Source organism: Rhinolophus hipposideros (genome assembly GCF_964194185.1).
Source record: "Rhinolophus hipposideros genome assembly, chromosome: 17".
Classification (NCBI taxonomy): Eukaryota; Metazoa; Chordata; class Mammalia; order Chiroptera; family Rhinolophidae; genus Rhinolophus; species Rhinolophus hipposideros.
Window position 1 is genome coordinate 32,863,584 of NC_138063.1, and position 19,539 is coordinate 32,883,122.

At 33.4% G+C, this 19,539-nt stretch overlaps 1 protein-coding gene across 1 annotated transcript in view; it reads left to right on the forward strand.

Moving 5' to 3' along the window:
- The window catches only part of CCDC178 (coiled-coil domain containing 178), a gene marked incomplete at its 3' end in the record, with an annotated part of 368,411 nt that overhangs the window by 247,353 nt on the left and 101,519 nt on the right, over positions 1-19,539 (forward strand). Inside the window, exon 19 of the mRNA XM_081078376.1 lies at positions 7,376-7,525. Coding sequence (XP_080934502.1) covers positions 7,376-7,525 — 150 coding nt within the window. The remainder of the gene's footprint in view (positions 1-7,375; positions 7,526-19,539) is intronic.

A 19,539-nucleotide genomic window follows, 5' to 3' on the forward strand; every position in this document is an offset into this window, starting at 1 on the left:
TTCCATGTCTTGTTTATTCTGGTCTATCTACTGCATTAGTTTTAGTACTGATGGCTGCTTTAATAACATCAAAGCATCACTGAGTACAAAACTACCAATATAGTGCCCTGAACTTGCAGAAATGTGTCAAAGGCACATGTGGAGACTGGGGGGATTTAATGGTAGATATCAGTGGTTATAAGGGGTAAGCATAGTATGTACAGGATCACATGCTACTGAAACATTGGTGCTTGGAATGGAGCGTTATTACAAAGCTATGCATCACTGGTATACTAAATATGTGGGTACATTTCACTGTTTACACTCCCTTAGTAATATTATAAAGTCAAGAGACAGCAGAATGTAACATGATCTATAAAAATCTAATTCACAAGTCATACGTAATAGTAATTTAACAGTCCTAAAGGAGCCAAAAAAACATTCCTCTTGACTGATTTACCCAACGTTACTCATATATATACTGACCCATGTGGCCGGACAACTTTTATTCCTGACAAATAAAATGGCTCTTCTAAGATTCAGGTCACTGATTGTTTCTTCAGCGAAGACTTTTATGACCCTGTTCCCTGACCTGGTAGAATCAATTCCACCTGGTAGAATCAATTTGAGATACTTCAAAAAATACCTTGAATATACTTATTTACACTTCGACCTCCTCCTACCCTCGCCTGTAATCCCTGGTGAACAGGGGTCCCATCTTATCCTTCTGTTTAATCTCTGAGGTAGCCATAGAGCTGGCCCCATAAAGTAAACTTACTAAGGGTTTGCTAAACAAATGATTAAATGAGCAAATTAGTATATGAATTAAAAGCTAGATGTTAGCATGCTCTGAGGTAAAATAGGTGAATAAATATCAGCAATGCAACTTTTGTTTTTTGGTGGTTCAGGTAGGAAATCAATTCCTTCCAACCAGGGGACTATAAAATGAGTGTGGTGCAGTCTGTGTAAGAACAGAGACATGGTAGCACAGCCCTGGTGAGATGCAAGAAAGCAAGGAACCATCTATAGTAAACTATTAATAACCAAGAATCAGGAGATGACAGACAGGTCATCAGAAAAAAAATAATCTGAGACAGTCATACAAAATCATATCAGGATAAGACAGAATTAAAACTGAGTTGAAAAAATGACAACTCTCTTACAATACATAATTGAAAGAAACTGTATTCGAAGATGTGGTGAAAATACACAATGGAATGTTACTCAGCCATAAGAAAAGATGAAATACTGCCATTTGCGACAAAGTGGATGGATCTTGAGAATATCATGCTAAGTGAAATAAGCCAGACAGAAAAAGTCTAGAGCCATACGATTTTACTCGTATGTGGGATATGACACTGAAAGCAACAAAAAGCTTAAAAAAAAAACCTGAAAGAAAGAAACAAAGAAAAAACTCATAGATACAGCCACGTTAGTGGTTACCAGAGTGCAAAGGGGGATAGGGTGGGTGGGCTTGGTGATAAGAGGGTAAAGGAGGTCAAATATATAGTGACAGAAGGAGATTTGATTTTGAGTGGTGACCACACAATGCAATATGCAGGTGATGTATTACAGAAGTGTACACTTGAAACCCATATAATTTTATTAACTAATGTCACCTCAATAGATTTAATTAAAAATTTTGGGGGAGAAAATCTAGTGCACTTTTAGGTAGCTATTTTATTTAATAAAATGACACACCATAAAAGAAAAGAATGAATTTCCTTTCCATCCATTTTCAAATAACTTTTCTGATATGGACATTGTTGAATATGCAGAAGTTAGAGGCACAATTATGTGTCTGGATAGATTTGCATAAGTATAAATATAGTATATGTACTCATATTTAAGTGACATAATAATAATATTGTGTTGCCACCTCAGAGTGAAAGCTGATTAACTCAACTATTGAGATGATAATGATTTCTTTCTCAGTTAATCCCAGAGTAAAAAACAAAAAACAAAACAAAAAAAAAGCCATAGACGTTTCCTTAAAGAAAAAAAAAGAGTAACTGAGGGGAGGGCATAGATGACACATTACTATAAATCTAGTCATAAACACTAGGACTATTTTAATGTTAAAGTATTTGTAAATAGCTATGTAGTACACATACATGTATAACGCAAATATTTTCATTATAACCATCTGTCTAGAATGTTTAAATCAAGGTTTTTTTTCTTGTAATCTTCTTTGGCATTAGTGCATCTTAAATTGGAAAAACCAAACAAAAAGTTCAAATGGATGTAGACCTTCTCCAGGATAAGTGTACCTGGCTGGGCCTCCACAGATCTCAACAGAATTACTCTGCTGCATTCAACCATACTCCAGAATTGTGTAGGTCTCAGCTGTAAAGGTCTATGCACTTGGGCACTTGGTCTTGCCATTGAATGCATCAGGCCTAACCAAATCATGAAATGGAATCCTGTAGATCCAAAAACACAAAAGACTGGGTATATGTAACTAGCATGCTGTATTGACTTAACAGTGAAAAGTGGCTTCCAAGAGGACCAAGTTCTAATTTCCTTCAGTAGTCCATTTTATGTCAACAAGCTCTGTGTTAGCCATATTATAAAAATATTTGTTTGTTTGTGTTTTTTTTTTTTGAGGAAAAGGCTTAGAGCAAAGTAATTCTGTTATTTGATTTGATTTTTTCATGTCATTAAGATTTATAAAGACACTCTTGCACAGGGTTGAAGAGTGTGACTCACATTTGTGAAGGAAGTATATCAGATGGTGAAGAGCAAGAGATCTGAAGCCAATCTGCCTAGGGGTAAAGCCCAGGTGCTCCATTTACTATGCATGTCATGTTGCACAATATACCTGGTATTTCAGTTATGGTTGCATAACAAATATCCCAAAACTTCTTGGCTCATGATTCTATGTGTCAGAAATTTGGACAGGGCACTCCAGGGCCAGCGAGTCTCTTATCTCACACTTTCTGAACTATCTACTGGACAATTCAGAGACTAGGGATTGGAATCATTTTCAGATAACTCATGCTACTCACAGTTGAGGCTGACTGTTGTCTGAGACCTGAGCTAGGGTTGTTTGCTGAACATCTATCCATGTAGCCTGGAGTCCTCACAACATGGTGACTGGTTCTAAGGATGAATGTCCACAAATAGAGGGCCAGGCAGAAGCTGTATGCTGTTTTAATCATTTGCTTTTTTTTTGCTTTTTTGTTTTTTTAAAATAAACTTGCTTTTTAAAATAAACTAGCCTGGGAAGCCACACAGCATTATTTCTGCCATATTATATTGGCTGGAGAAGTCTGCTGAGTCTCAAGGAAAGGAGAAATAGACTATGTTTGATATGTAGTGATAAGATTCTAGAAGAACATGTAGGAATGAAAATATTTCTGCAGCTATTTTTGGAAAATATAGTTTGCCTCACCTGACTTCTCTTTGCCATATTTTACTTTTTCTTTAAAATGTTTTAACAATGGAGACAATTACTATTATCCCAATTCTTTCCATTAAGTGTGGAATCCATAAGTTAACATTCAAGTTGAGTCTTATTTCTAAGTGCTTGTAGATAGATGTAGAAAATATAGATATATAAATATTGATATAAATAGATATAGATATATAAATACATATATATTGACATATACATAGATATCTAGATATATACAAGATGAAATATAAATAGATAATATACAAGTATGCTTTATATTTTTGTCCCAAAAGAATCCAATTCTCTGATTGTAATTCTCTACACCACACTTACCCAGTGGGAGAAGGAAAGCAGAAAGGAAAGATGAGAAAAATAAACTGAAAATGGAGAAAATGGATAACTCCAAGATGAAATTCAGGCTTAAAGATTAAGAAAGGCCAAGTAAAAGTAAAATGGAGAAGTAGCATTTGGGTATCTTAGGGTCTCAGTCTGCCTTACTTTTTCAGCAATTTCGGTGACAAAGGAGGAAGCCAGGTCTTTCTTTATCAATGTTATCTTAATACTGTCAGGATCATAGGCTAGCTAATTAGATGACCCAAGAAAAATGCTGTGTATTTTCAAGGGTTTCACATACCTGGTGAAAGTCAATGATACACCCAGAGAAAGAACTTGTGCTGAGTCTAGACAATGTGGTATATCCTTGGAATAATGTTCAGTACAAAAACATTGAGTGAATCCTCTCTATATACTTCCTTAAGATGTTCACCTCTCTAGTATAGTAACTAATAATATAAATGTGCTTCATTAAAATAGGTGGTTATGTTGTCAGTAGGTTATTTCATAGAAGTGGACAAATAAACTGTGTGGTTCTAAAGTACTAAATGTATACATTTCCTAACTGGTATTCTGTGTATTCCTTCATTTACTGAAAACCTGTGCACCCACTATGTCAGCTCTGCTTTCTCCAATATATGTCAGGGGTGAATAAAATGATGGTCTCAGCCCTCATGGAACTTACAATCTAACTTTTGTTTAGCCCTTTATAAACACAATCTTTATTTCCCAATAAAATAATGGGATAAGAAGCTGTAATATCCCCCAAACATGAAAGCTTAACAAATAATTTAGGCTAATAGAGAATAAACCATCATCAAGCTAAGTATTTTTTTTACTAACTTCTAGATAACATGGAAACTATTAACCGATACTGACCACATCTCTTTATCAAGTCTTATTTCCAATGTTTCATCATCTTGATAATCATTAATAATGGCAATTGAATAATTACCAATAAATCTGGCTTTGAGAAAGTATGATATTTATTTAGACCTTTGGGTGAATTTAATACATATGGAAAACAAATAAATGCAAAATATTCAGAATTCTACTTTCTAATTATATATTTGTGTTATTTTTAAAACATAAATGTTTCCCACAAGACCACAAATTCTTAAGGTTCACCATTATCTCTCAGAGCTTGTCACTCAATAAAAAGTTCTGAATAACTGAATGAAAATGAATAAGTGAATGAATGAAATAATATTGTAAACACTGAGAGTGCAGTTATTTTAACCTATAGAGATTGCAATAAACTTTTCCTTAATGGTTTTAGAAACAATTTTTTTTTCAAGTTCACATTTAGCCAAGACTTAAGTAGAAAGATTCTGCTGAAAAGACAGCTAGATTTGAATTTAAAAGTACATGAAAGTCATCATCTTCTCTTATTAGTTCTTCTTACCCTTTTGTTATATTGCCAACCCCAATTTTTGTGCCTTTATTAAATATCCTCTGCTGTTGATATTTTATAAGATATTCAATGCTACTAGTGGTAGCATTACTTCTTGAAATATTTTCACCAATAATTATCATTCCCTCTTGTTTCATTTGAGTGCTATAACACTATTGGTTAAAATTAAAGCAGTCAGAGTCGTGAGGTGGAACCACAGTTAAACATAAAAAAAAAAATTCAGTATCAGCAGAATACCATTATTTAAAACTTAAAAAACTTAAACTTCATTGCACATCTGAAGGTCACTGACTTTCAAGAATAGGTAGTGAATTGGCAAATCCTTCTATATTTTCATTATTAGGAAATGATAATGTAAAATATCATGACTGATATAAATGTTTTGAAGATTCATTCGTATAACTACACAATTTAATTTCTTGGTATTTACGCCAATTGTGGGATATAAAACAGTAAGGACTGATATAATACAGAAATTAAAAGTATATTTATTTTGAAATAAAACTGCATGTTACATAGTGAACAAAGCATAAAGTACCAAATATATCCCCCATTACGTTCCATGAAAGAGATTTAAAGGAAATCCCCACCACTTTTGTAGCACTCCTCTCAAGTTCAACATTTATAGTAGCCATCTAGGGCTTGAAAGAAATGTAATTGAGATGTGTCATATTGCAGGGATCAGAGTTATGCTTACATGAAATCAAATAAACAAAACTCAGAATGATTCCTCCTTCTGCCTCCAGAACATTTTACCAGAGAATCACTTGAGGGTTAGATTTTAATATTAGTGTTAAGATCACAAAAAGAATTATAACCATGTTTTCAAAAGTGTTTCCACCAAATAAAAATATCCATAGAAACTCTGTCCTCCTATAGGAAGACCATTCTATGTGATTTTAGGCAAGTTTACTAGATAGAAGTTTCTAAAGTTTTAAATTATTGTACCAGGATTAGGACAAGGACATTTAAAACAATTCTCAGTTCGTCATTTTGGCTTTTTGAAGAACAGCTATGACATAGTATTAATCATTAGGGATCAATATGGATACAAGGCATTCATGAGAAATATGTTTGTTGACCTTAATAAATCTTCAAATGTGTAAATACATAAATATTTGCACAGGCAATTTTCTGCTGAATTACATTTCCTCTATGCACATTCTCATACCACACTATACATATTTTAACAACTTATACTAAAGGTTTGATGTAATGGCAATCATACTTTTAATTGCTTCACAGTGGTTATTTTTACGTCCAGTTATTTAATCATCATTATCATCATCATAATTAATCTGCATTTAAATGTTTTGAAATGTTTTCCCTACTATAAATAATGTCATAATGAATAAAGCTTTTTGCTTAGAATAAATTCCCACAAGAGGAATTACTAGAGTAACAGGTTTGACAGTATTTAAGGCTGTTGATAAATTCCATATTTTTGAAGAAGCCAGAAAATATCTGTACAAGAAACGTAAAAAGAATCAGCAATTAAACTGAATTCATACATCTAATTGAAAATGACAGGTACCCACCGATTTGCCAATGGGTAATGTTGCAAAAATTATATATTCTCAGTGGTTTGTATTAGACTCAACATATATTTATTTAGTCATGGGAGGGTGTTACAAAGTACTCAACTGCTCACAGAAGCAGATTTAACCCTTAATATAACTAAAGTATACTAGTAACAGATAATGGCTCTTTCTGGATGCTTCTAAATGTTGAGTTTCTTGCTCCTTGTCTTTTACTCTTTCCTTCTCTCTGAGTGTCTTCTGTGAGTGCCACCACTCTGAACCTTTTGGAAATAGGGTTCTAAGGTCCTAAATGTCTTCTATTTATTTGAACAGTGGGGCTTGAAGAAAGGAAAAAGGGTGGGGAAACTGGAAGAAGGCCCCTGGGATACTGAGTGGAACCTTCCAGGACTGGGTAATTCCTAAGATGTTGTGGAAGAAGCCCGGAAAAGAGGGGGAACAAAAGTTAGACAGACTCTGATGAATCAATGTTAGAGGGGAAAAAAACAACCTGCATTAAGAAAGAAAATTATTAAATCTAAGGAGCGTATTGTCAGCAGAAGCATCTTTTTAGTTTCACTATTTTTCTACAATATGTAATATAATACTTTTAGGTAATTCAAGCAATGTAAAAATTCAAACCAATTAAAATGATTTTAATTAAATATATATATATATATATATATATATATATATATATATATATATATATATATATATTTATTTATCTTCCAGAAAATACAAGACGATTCACTAGAAGAAAATCTACGTTTAGCTCAAGAGTATCAGAAACTACAGATGACTTTCTTAACAGAAAAGGACAATTATTTCAACCTGTATGATAGACAGTTATCACTTGATGCTTCAGTTAGAGATAAGAAGCAGGTAAGCATTTCTTATTTTTCAAAACATACTGATTTACTTGAAATATATATTATAAAAATAAAAAGTAGTCAGTCATGGAGTCTTCAATTTGATGGTCATCTTTTATGGCATGGTTTTGTCAAGTTTTGTTGTATGTTTTATCAAACTTTTGAAATTTAATTTTGAAAGGATATTTGCAAAATGAAAAAAACTTAGTTTCCAACCCACCATTTTATACTAATTTGCTTTTAAATATCATGACCTGGAATACCAAATTTTTGTAGTTCATAGATTTACCTATTTTATCATAGACTTCAAATTCCAATTGTATCTATAGGTAACTTCCCATGAGATACCTCTAAATCTTCCTCATGATATATGGGCTTCAAATTTTGGTGTCTAGTTTCTTTTTAAATATGGGTCTTAATTAGAAACTTGGAGAAATAGTTGACCTCTGGTTGCTCGCAATCACTGGGAATTCTAATATATTTTGTAAAATCTTCTGCAATAATGAAAGTGGAAAAGTAAAACACACAATATGCTAGAATAAAAAAAAGGGAAGAGAAAACTTCATTACTAGAATGTTAAGATGTACCCACTTCCTCTATATTCTTCTCCAGACACTCATGGACAAGAAAATTATTTTCCTTTGAATTTTTATTTCTTCCAGAATTTAAATTTCAAAAAACAGAGGCATGGTTAATTTTTAACAATTTATCTAAACATAAGAACCAGTAGATGGCTAATGAATCCTTTCTCCTATTGCTATTACCCATATTACTGTACTAATACTATGATAGAGTAGTGTAGAATTCCAGTACAATATTCATCCCTCATTATTATGCAATATTGGGAAAATGGAAGGCCACAATTTGAGTGCAAGCTCTACCAATACTAGCTCAGTGATCTTGGCAAGTAATTTACCCTTTCCAACATCAGTTTTGTCACCTGTAAAATAAGATCTACCTCAGAAGAAAATTGACAAGGAATGAAAAAGATACATCCTTAGTTACTTTGAAAATAAAGGAATATTATGCAACTGTAAGTAACTATTACATTCATCTGGTATGCTGCTTATAAACTCCCTTACGCTTCTCATCCATCTACTCTTAACATGAGTTAATGCTTTCAAATACATTGAGAGAAAGAGTGTATTTTTTCTTTTAAAAAATGTGTATTGAAGTAGTAGAAAGATCAAGGTAGATCAAGAAATAAATATATTTGGGAAAGAACTGAGAAGTCAACTATATACCAAAATCTTAGTTTCCTCAAACCAGTGCAGGACTCAAAGAAACGGTATCAAATGGAACATTTGTCCAATCACTTCATGCCTGTGACACTGTTGTCGAGGTTAAACATGTTCTATTTGTTGCTGAGAATTGAGGAGGAGAACATAATCAATGGCTATACTGTATTTCCTTTTCTAACCAGGAGGAAAGAAAGATAAATTGTATGTATTCTTGTTATCAGTTTGTATAGAATCCTTTGGTGGCAAATAAATTTATTAGGTACCTGTATAAATAGTGAAACACTCAGGCCTTTAAGAGTGATTTCTAACATGGTATTTGCCTAGTAAGAGCAAAATTGTCTTTATGTCATTTTTGGAGTTAAAGCAAATTTGATTCAGTATCTGAGGAGTGAGACCCTGATATGACCAGACAGTGGGGCATGCTAGGAGATTGCGTTTATGTTTGTGATGCTTCCTCAGACCAGTCACTTTTAGCACACCTGTTTCAGGGAAACTTTCGAAGATTTATTTGTACTTCCAATCATTTTTCATTTCCATCCTTCAGCGATGGAGGTCATTAAGTGCAGGCTGCCCTTGTCAGTGTCATGTAGGATCAATTTGCTGCAATGGACAGAGCGGCCTTATTGATGCTGTTAAATCTGTCAGTGAGAAATCGTATGTCATTAGCGTCTAATGCACTGCTTACAGGATGGAATTTGGCCATCAAAACTGAGAAAACCCTTTGATATTTTAGTTCATTTGCTTGATATTGCAGCATTGCCCATATACGGTATATATAGGTTTTAGTCTTTTGACCAGTTTACATTTAGGTGAGCAAAAGCACCACTGAACCCCTGATTCCCTTATTGAATTCTCTTATCAGATAAAATGAACCCCACTTTTAGGAATTTTTGAGTATATTCTTTCCTGTTTTAGAATAATTTCAGTGTGTTTGAACATGCATTCCTCTTTGGCATGGTAAATAATTATATTTTAATTACTGTGCTTCTTAGGGAGTATTATTCTCTATATATAAATAAAACATTTTCATACTTCCCTGTTTTTAGGTCAAAACTAGCAAAGAAAACTTAACAGAAGAATAAAACAAATTAAATGTAAAAAAATAATAATGTTCCTTTCCTTAACACAATGTTATATACAGATGCCTCAAATGTTAGGATGTTATTATTAATCTTATCTCCTTTTGCATGTGTTTCTTGGTACTTTCCTGCACTTTTAAAATTTGCAATAATGGATGTTTCTCCCTTTAAAAATCAGAAACCAACGAAAATGATTATGCAGAATTCTTTTGCCTTGTTCATGGGTAAGGATAGAGTAGAACCCAGTCTAAAACTTCTCAGATCTAAAAATTTAAAATAACACTAAGGAAGAATGAAGGAACAATATATGAAAACAGGTTGTACATCAATGTGAAAATATTTTCATCAAAAACTTTCAAATCTATTTTTCATATTTTCTTTTTTAAAAGTCCATGAATATGTTGATAATATCACCATGTATTTGTTTCAATTGCTATATCAAGTTCTTCAGTCCTACGAAGAAAGTTAAAGCTAAACAAAGCATGCAAATATTGATGTGTTCCGTTGGCCAAAAACAAGATCTCTCCCAAAACTTGTTAAAATATCTTTAATTATTTTGTCAACCACTTGTAAAGCATAACTTTGCCTACTCTAATTCTCAGTGCTTGCAAAATAGGGAATACAAATTATAACAGAATCAATCAGTGCTTAACAAGCACTTATGTGGACCAGGTATCTGTGCCATGCAATTTGCAAACATTATCTTTGTAATGTCCCTCAATAATCCTGGAATAGTTTCTATTATTATTATTATTATTGTTGTTGTTGTTGTTGTTGTTATTCATTATTATTATCAGCAGCAGGATCTCCAGTGTAAGATGTGCAACTGAGACTGACTGTGTCACAAGGTCACCCAAGTAGAAGGATGGGAATCAAACTCAGGATTTTCTTACATCCAACCCATTTCATAACCATGACACTACCTCCCTACTATAACATTACTAAACAATCCTATACATGTTATAGTAGGTTTTGTAAAGCATGTAAAAGCCACATAAATTATACATTATGTCTGTAGTGTCTAACTCAAACAGATTCTTTGATTCATTAATTGTTTTGTAATTTTATCTCACTGAATGAAGCCACATTTTCCATGATGATTTTTCTGGTGGGGAAAGGATTACCTATTTAATTAGGAGTTATTTAATTTCCATAGGATTATAGATAGATTTGCAACTGTAAAACTTTTGAACAAGGAGTGCTTTTAGAAATTTTACCCATAGGTTTAAAAGATTATTTTACAGATGAAAAACCTTGTACAAGAGTGGCTCAGTGATTTACCACATATACATTTAACTAGAAGAAAAGTTGGCCAAGGATGCAGATGTCTTAATTTATGTTCACATATTCTCTCCAACAGACTGTAGATGATCATGTGCTGTGATATTTTTCAAAGGTTTGAGTGAACCAACAGCTTAGAAGTATTCAGAGTAACTACCATGGACGTGCTCAGATTGGAGCACCATCTTTACGTGACCCGGGCTTGTGAAGGAATTATGTAGGGACAGGAATCAGTGAACTACTCTGTTGTTCTAGGGGACATTTCAGGGCCTCACAGAATTCAAACACTATTGATTATTCATTTATTCAATTATTCAAAAAACTATTAATCATCCATTGTACTGGCAAAGATACTGTATGCCACGTCATCTTAGCTTCAACGCTGTAGTCTGTGATTCTGAGTCCAAGGGATTCTTTCCTGGAATAGAGCCTAGAATCAGAGCCTGATGGCATTCTCTCTTCACCCCACCAAGGAAAGAGTCGTGAATTTTTGCTATTTAATCTGCATCACTTATGTCTCAATGGACACAGTTTCCATTGTAAACTCCCCAAAATATTGTATCATCCATAGATTTCACTAGCATGTATTTTCTTCCCTCTTTCAGTTTTCAAACATGAGTTTCCTCTAATACTTTATATTGATTTGGTGAGGAGTCAAAGTAAATTCTAGCAATATACAAAGTTATTTTCCTAAAGAAATGCGAAAACTGTTATAGTTCTCATATTTATAAGTATTTATTGTATTGCTTGTTATCTTGCATATATAAAATTAGGCTTTGAGTGGTGATTTTTGTGTGCTTTTTAAAGTATAGATAGAAATTGATTTATTTGCTAGGAAAACCATAATATTTAAAGTAGTTTTTGCCTACAACAGCTACTTAAAAGCCCGGTCAGGATCTCTGTCTCCCTTTTCTTTTTTAATTAAATTTTTCGGGGTTACATTGATTAGTAAAATTATACGTGTTTCAAGTGTACAATTCTATAAAACATCATCAATATATTGCATTGTGTGTTCACCACCCAGAGTCAATTATCCTTCCATCACCATATATTTGACCCCCTTTATCCTCTTCTATTACCTCCTTCCCCCTTACCCTCTAGTAACCACTAAATTGTTGTCTGTGTCTATGAATTTTTCTTTCTTCTTTTTTTTATTAAAATTTATTGACATCACAATGGTCAATAAAACTGCATAGGTTTGAAGTGTACAATTCTAAAATACATAACCTACATATATACGTATTGCATTATATGTTCACCAACCGGTCAGTTCTCCTTCTATCACCATATATTTGATCCCCTTTACCCTCTTATACCATATCTCCTCCCCCCTTACCCTCTTGTAACCATTAAACTGTTGTCTGTGTCTATGAGTTTTTGTTTCTTTATTTGTTTGTCTTGTTCCTTTGTTGTCTTCAGTTTTATATCCCACATATGACTGAAGTCGTATGATTCTCAAGTTTTTATGTCAGACTTTTCACTTAGCATGATAATCTCAAGATCCATCCATGTTATTGCAAATTGCAGTATTTCATCTTTTCTTATGGCTGAGTAATATTCCATTGTATATATGTACCACATCTTCTTTATCCAATCATCTATTGAAGGACACTTTGGTTGTTTCCATGTCTTGGCCACCATGAATAATGCTGCAGTAAACATTGGTGTACATATATATTTACAGATAAATGTTTTCAGGGTTTTAGTGTAGATACCCAGAAGAGGGATTGCTGGGTCATATTGTAATTCTGTTCTTAATTTTTTGAGGAACCTCCATACTGTTTTCCATAGTGGCTGCACCAATTTACATTTGCACCAGTGTGTATGAGGGTTCCTTTTTCTCCACAGCCTCTCCAAAAACTTCTTATTAGTTGTCTTGTTGATAATAGCCATTCTAACAGGTGTGAGGTGGTATCTCATTGTGGTTTTGATTTATATTTCCCTAATAGCTAGTAAAGTTCAGTGTCTTTTCTTTCTTTCTTTCTTCCTTCCTTCCTTCCTTCCTTCCTTCCTTCCTTCCTTCCTTCCTTCCTTCCTTCCTTCCTTCCTTCCTTCCTTCCCTCCCTCCCTCCCTCCCTCCCTCCCTCCCTCCCTCCCTCCCTCCCTTCCTTCCTTCCTTCCTTCCTTCCTTCCTTCCTTCCTTCTTTCCTTCTTTCTTTCTTTCTTTCATTATTGGGGAACAGTGTGTTTCTCCAGGGACCATCAGCTCCAAGTCATTGTCCTTCAATCTAGTTGTGGAGGGTGCAGCCCACCATCCCATGTGGGAATTGAACTGGCAACTCTGTTGTTCAGAGCTCACACACTAACCAAATGAGTCACCTGGCTGCCCCTGAGTGTCTTCATATATCTGTTGGCCATTTGTATGTCTTCTTGGAAGAAGTATCTGTTCAGGTCCTCTGCCCATTTTTTACTTGAATTTGTTGTTGTTGTTGTTGTTGCTGCTGAGTTATATGAGTTCTTTATATATTTTGGATATTAGTCCCTTATTGAAGGCATTGTTTATATTATCTTCTCCCATTTAGTTGGTTGCCCCTCTGTTTTGTTGATGGTTTCTTTGGCTCTGCAGTGGCTTTTTAGTTTGATATAGTCCCGTTCATTTATTTTTGCTTTTACTTCCCTTACCTTGAGGTCAAATTCATAAAATCCTCTCTGAACCCAAGGCCCATAAGTTTAGTACCTATGCTTTCTACTATGCATTTTATTGTTTCAGTTCTCATATTTATCTGCCTCCCTTTCTTAGGACATAGGTATGTGTGAATGTGAACACGTGTAATTTGTTCTAACAGAGTTACCACACTTCAAAGAAAAATAAACTTGCATTAAATTCCTAATATCCTCTTTCTCTGAAGAACTCTCAAGAGATCTTTGAAAGCTTTTTTTATTCCTGAGACAAGACTAGACAGGTGTATTGTTTTATCCCAATGAATCTCCCTGCTGTTGTTCAAACTCCACGAGAGAAGCACCAAAACCTAAATGTTTGTTTCTGGGTAATAGTTTAGAAAGGTCAAATTGGCTTAAATGAAACAATCTTCAGTCTAGTACCAATCTGTGTGAATCGTAGACTTATTTATCATTTATGCAATTTCGAGATGATCTTTTGTTAGTTTCATAGCAGCAAGAAGCAGCTTTTTAATGTTAACTGTACCTTAAAAGATGAAAAGATTGATACAGTGTGATGGGATCCCTGATAAATCAAAGGGATTCAGATAAAATTTTCATATATCTATATGTATATATATATATATATATATATAAATTGTATTCACTTATACATTTATATGTAAATAAATATATAAATGTTACATATAATTTTCATATATATTAAAAATTATAGATAATTACATATATAATTATATATGAAATATATATGTATAATATAAATATAAATGTATAATATATATTATATTTAATTTTCATATATATGTAATTATATACTTAATGAAATCAGTGATTCACAATCAAGGGACATTTTGTCCCCTAGGTGATATGTGGATATCTAGCAATGCCTGGAGACATTTTTGGTTACCACATCTGGGTGAGGTTGATAGGGAGGGGTTTTTCTGGCATCTGATAGGTACAGGCCAGGAATGTTGCCAAAAATACTACAATGGACAGCCCCCTTGCACACACACACACACACACACACACACAGCAAAAATTGTCCAGCCCCAAATGTCACTAGTGCTAACATTAAACCCTAATATGTATATCTATATATATAGAGAGAAAGAGATAGCACTAGGTACATATACATATGTGATTTATGTACATAGATATGGCACCTGCATACTGTATCTCCTTTGTAAAGACTTAAACTACATTTGCATATAAATATTTTGAGAAATCCCATTTTAAGAAACTCTATTAATCCTGAGTTTCCTGTTGCTTCTAGAACCCTTTCTTAGGAAACCTATTTATAGCTAGTTTTCTATAGTGGATTTAAACTTGGAAAATATTATTCCATGTTCTCCACAGAATAGGAGAAATTTTCATGTTACAAATCATACATTGAGGAAGTTTTTCTTAAATATAACTTTAATAATGAACAAGTAGAAGTAAATACAGTGTTCTTTATATTACCTGCAAAATTCTAGAAAAACTTAGAATATTTTCAGATAAATAGGTTATGTTTTTTGGAATCCATACAGATTCAGAACCTTGACGTTTTTTAATGCTTACGGGAGCTATAAAATGAAATAATAATTTCTGTCATTCAAAAACCATTTAAAAAATTAGAATAAAACAAGTAAAATGTATGTACTTGTATGTACCTCCTATGATAGGTATATTTTCAACTTAGTCTTGTCTAACGCATGACTTACAACTGCGATTGATTTGCAGTTCTTTGGGAGTATTAATAAAATCATTTTTTTTTTTAGTTTTGAACTACACATATGCTCATAATGACATAAACACAAAGAGAAAACTGATCTTGTAATCATCTTTCCCTTAATCGACCGTGTTGTATCTTATAATCATTTATTAACATAAATATTAATATGGAAAATGCATATTAATATACTAAATGTTTTCTTTAAGTCATTTGTTCTTTCCTCAGAATTTTATTTGTATTGAAGGTGGGGAGGAATATCTATGGACAACTTATTTAATCCCTCTGAGTCTCTGAAAAATGGGAATGTTAATGTCTCCCTAGCAGGACTGTTGTAAAAATATGTAGTAATAGTTAACATTTATGAAGCGCTTACTGTGTTTCTCCGAAAATAAGACTTACCCCAAATATAAGCCCGAGTTAAGATCGTCAGCCAGACAGATGCATTTAGTACATTATGACAATGTTCCAGAAGAAGATGACATGATTGTATGTAAATAAATGTAGATTGTTGTACATAAAAAAAATAACACATCCCCTGAAAATATGCCCTAATGCGTCTTTTGGAGCAAAAATTAATATAAGACCAGTTATTATCGGAGAAACACAGTATGCGAGTTCCGATAATTCAGTTCACGAACTCGTCCTAGAAAAAGTGCTAGATACCTCATTGCTGAATATCACTACGGTCACCTTCGAAATACTCCCCTTGGGAAGCTATGCACCAATGCCAGCGCCTGTTCCACCCAGGTGAGTAGGGAGCGTGTTCCAATACAGTTATTTGTTTACTGGCTAAAAACTCCCTCACAGACAGTGCCACGATGCAAGAGCCATGAATTGTTGGTGAAAAGTTCAGGTCGTCTTTTCATGCAGCCTTTTCAGCACTTCCAAATATTAAACTTGGTTAATTGTTTATCCAGTTGGTACAGATTCATAATGAATAAGCCCTCTGATATAAAAAAAAGTTAGTAATATCTTTGCAACAAGTTCACAAACTTAATTGTCAGACCGCATATGCTAGGCACTTTGCAAACTTTTATATGTAATTTTATTTAATTTCCTCAACAACCCTATGGAACATAAATATGTATTTTAAATATAAAGCACCTAGAATAGTTCTTCACAAACTATATATTTTTCATATAGAGGTATGACTACTGATATTGTCTTTCGATAAATATATGTCCCATTCTTCTTGAACCAAATCTTGGTGCGGCTAACATAAAAGACCTTCTAGCATATAATAGGTATTAAATAGTTGATGCAACTTGAGAATATGGAGTGATTTATAGGGAGAGAGGACAAAAGTGTAGGGTAATAGTGACATCATGATAATCAGTTAGAAAAGTGTACAGATGCTATAAGGAATAGAGCAATGGGCCAACACTTCATTGGCCTGGTAAAGCTGACAGAATAGAAAATCATATACATATATATGTGTGTGTGTTTGTGTGTGTGTGTATACACATATATATCTTGTGATATATATGTATACATATGATATGATATATATGATATATATGATAAATAGATAGATAGATAGATAGATAGATAGATAGATAGATAGATAGATAGATAGACAGATAGATGGATAGATAAGAAGGCATGAGGTATAGACTTTCCTATGACAGATGGGTTAGTCGGAGTTATATTCAAATCTTATACCAGTTAGAACATGCATATTTATAAAAGGATCCCATTTACAGTAGCTATAACAGCCAAAGTTTTCTTAGAAATAACCCTAACATGAATATGGTATTAGAACCTTGATGAAGAAATTTGTAAAATTTTGCAAAATTTAGAGAAGAAGACTCTAAAGTTAACACATGCTATGACAATACTCAATATATTAATTTGGTGGAATCTGACATCTTCACATAGCAATTTTAAAACAATTCCAAATATCCACAGTTATGACACAACAAACAGAATTTTATTTATAACCCTACTTCCAGAGAACATATTTTGTATAAAGACAAAGGAAGCAGTTTACTCAATTTTTTTGAGGTTCTTCACTAATTCACAAGGCATTAACTAGTTCACAAGTTATATTTATTCTGTTTTCTTGAAATGGACATGAGTAAATTAACATTACTTCAAAAATTATAAACATTTTACCTGTACAATCTGACCCTTTAAGTGTTTGTTAATAAGTGACTATGGAAAAATATTATGGACAGAAAAGAATTAATTGCTTTTTCCTTTTGTCAGCTGAAGGATAAGCTTCCTATCAAAGTAATACTAAACACACAGACGTCTTTTTGTTTAAATCTTGTATTATTCAATCATAGTAAATAACTGACTAAAAATGAAAGTACACACAGAGAAAAAGAAAGATAATAATGCAGTGAATAATATAGTTTTAGAATTTTGTGAAGTTGTGTGAGATATAAAATCATCTTCAAATTATTTTTTTTGGTGCTGGTAATCAGAATTGTGTGGTCTTTCAAGGAAAAATTATCATTTTAAAGAAATATATTCAATGTACTCATAGGTTATTGAGAAAAGTATATAAAACAAAGCTGCTATCTGCATGATGTACATAGAAAAAGAACAAAAATGTTATCTGTAAAAGCAGAAAAGAATTTGGCTTGCTTGACTTTGTGTATCAAGCATGCTACAGCAATCTTTTGATTCTAATATGAAACTATAGTAAGGATCATTGCACTAATGCATGAGGATTTGTGATAATGTTGCAGAAATTTTACTGTCAAAACTGAACTGCAGTGTAATGACTTTTGTTATCATGGTTTCTAATAACTATTCAGCATGAATTGACCCTACATATGTTTTGCTGCAATAATGTCAGTAACTCCAAAAGCTAAAAAGGAAATAAAAAAACAGTCAATGCAATACTATATACGACTTCATGACAACCTTTCTCCATTCTTATTATTAATATCATTAAAGCAATTATAGCACCGAGACTATGCAAACTATAGGATCACATGAAAACAAAAGCTTAGACACAATGTGACAATTCTGGCCAAGTACACCTACAAAGTACTCGACAAGAAAACGTTTTCTCCTCCATTCACCATGGGCACTAGTCACTGATTGGTCCCTTACTACTTCTGAATCTGTTATTCTCTGTTGTTGGGAGCCTTTGATATGGTTCCCTTCTGCCTTCTACAATGTGTTAGTTTCTTCTCTCTTTGATGACATAACGCTTTATTTCTTTCTATGTCTTTGTGTGTCTCCTTCTTCATTGCAGCATATATTCACTTCAGCATCTCATCATTGAAGGAAATAAGAGAAAATAAAATAGTTACTATAACATACCTCTGACGTGGCAGTCACCATGCTATGCATTTACATGTGTAAAGCATTGAACGCTGCACCTACCATATCACAAATTGTTACAGATATGATTATTATTAAGTTCTTAGTATTTAATTTATAAAAATTCTATTAAACAACTGGGAATATTCCCATTTCTTCCTCAGGAAACTAAGGGTTGCTGTAACAAAGTACCAGAGCCTGGGTGACTTAAACAACAGGAATATATCGTCTTACAGTTCTGGAGTCTAGAAGTCCAAGATCAAAGTGTCAGCAGGGGTGGTCCCTGAGGGTTGTGAAGCAAGGATCTCTTCCAGGCTTCTCTTCTTGGCTTGTGGGTGATCGTCTTCTCCCTATGTTTTTACATCACCTTTTCTCTTTGTCCAAATGTCCTCTTCTGAGAAAGAAACCACTAACATTAGATTAGAGCCCTCCCTAATGATCTCATTTTAACTTAATTATCTCTGTAAAGAGTGTCTCCAATTACTGTCACATTCTGAGGTCCTGGGGGCTTCAACATACAAATTTGGGGGGAAGGGACCCAATGAAATCCATGATAGGTGCTTTGTTGTAACTCAAAGCCACTCTACTTGTAAGTGGGAACTAATGCTGGGATTCAAACACAGGACCCTTGGAATCAAGCCCATGGACTTTCTGCTACTCCGCGGTGTCTCTTATAGTCTTTTATTTCCACCCTACCCAACCTTTATCTATATATGGTGTAACATTGCCTCTCTCTTTAAGTGCAAAATTATTTCAGTTATAAATACTTTGTAACACCTGTGATACTGAACATGAGTATGAAAGCAGTTCCTGC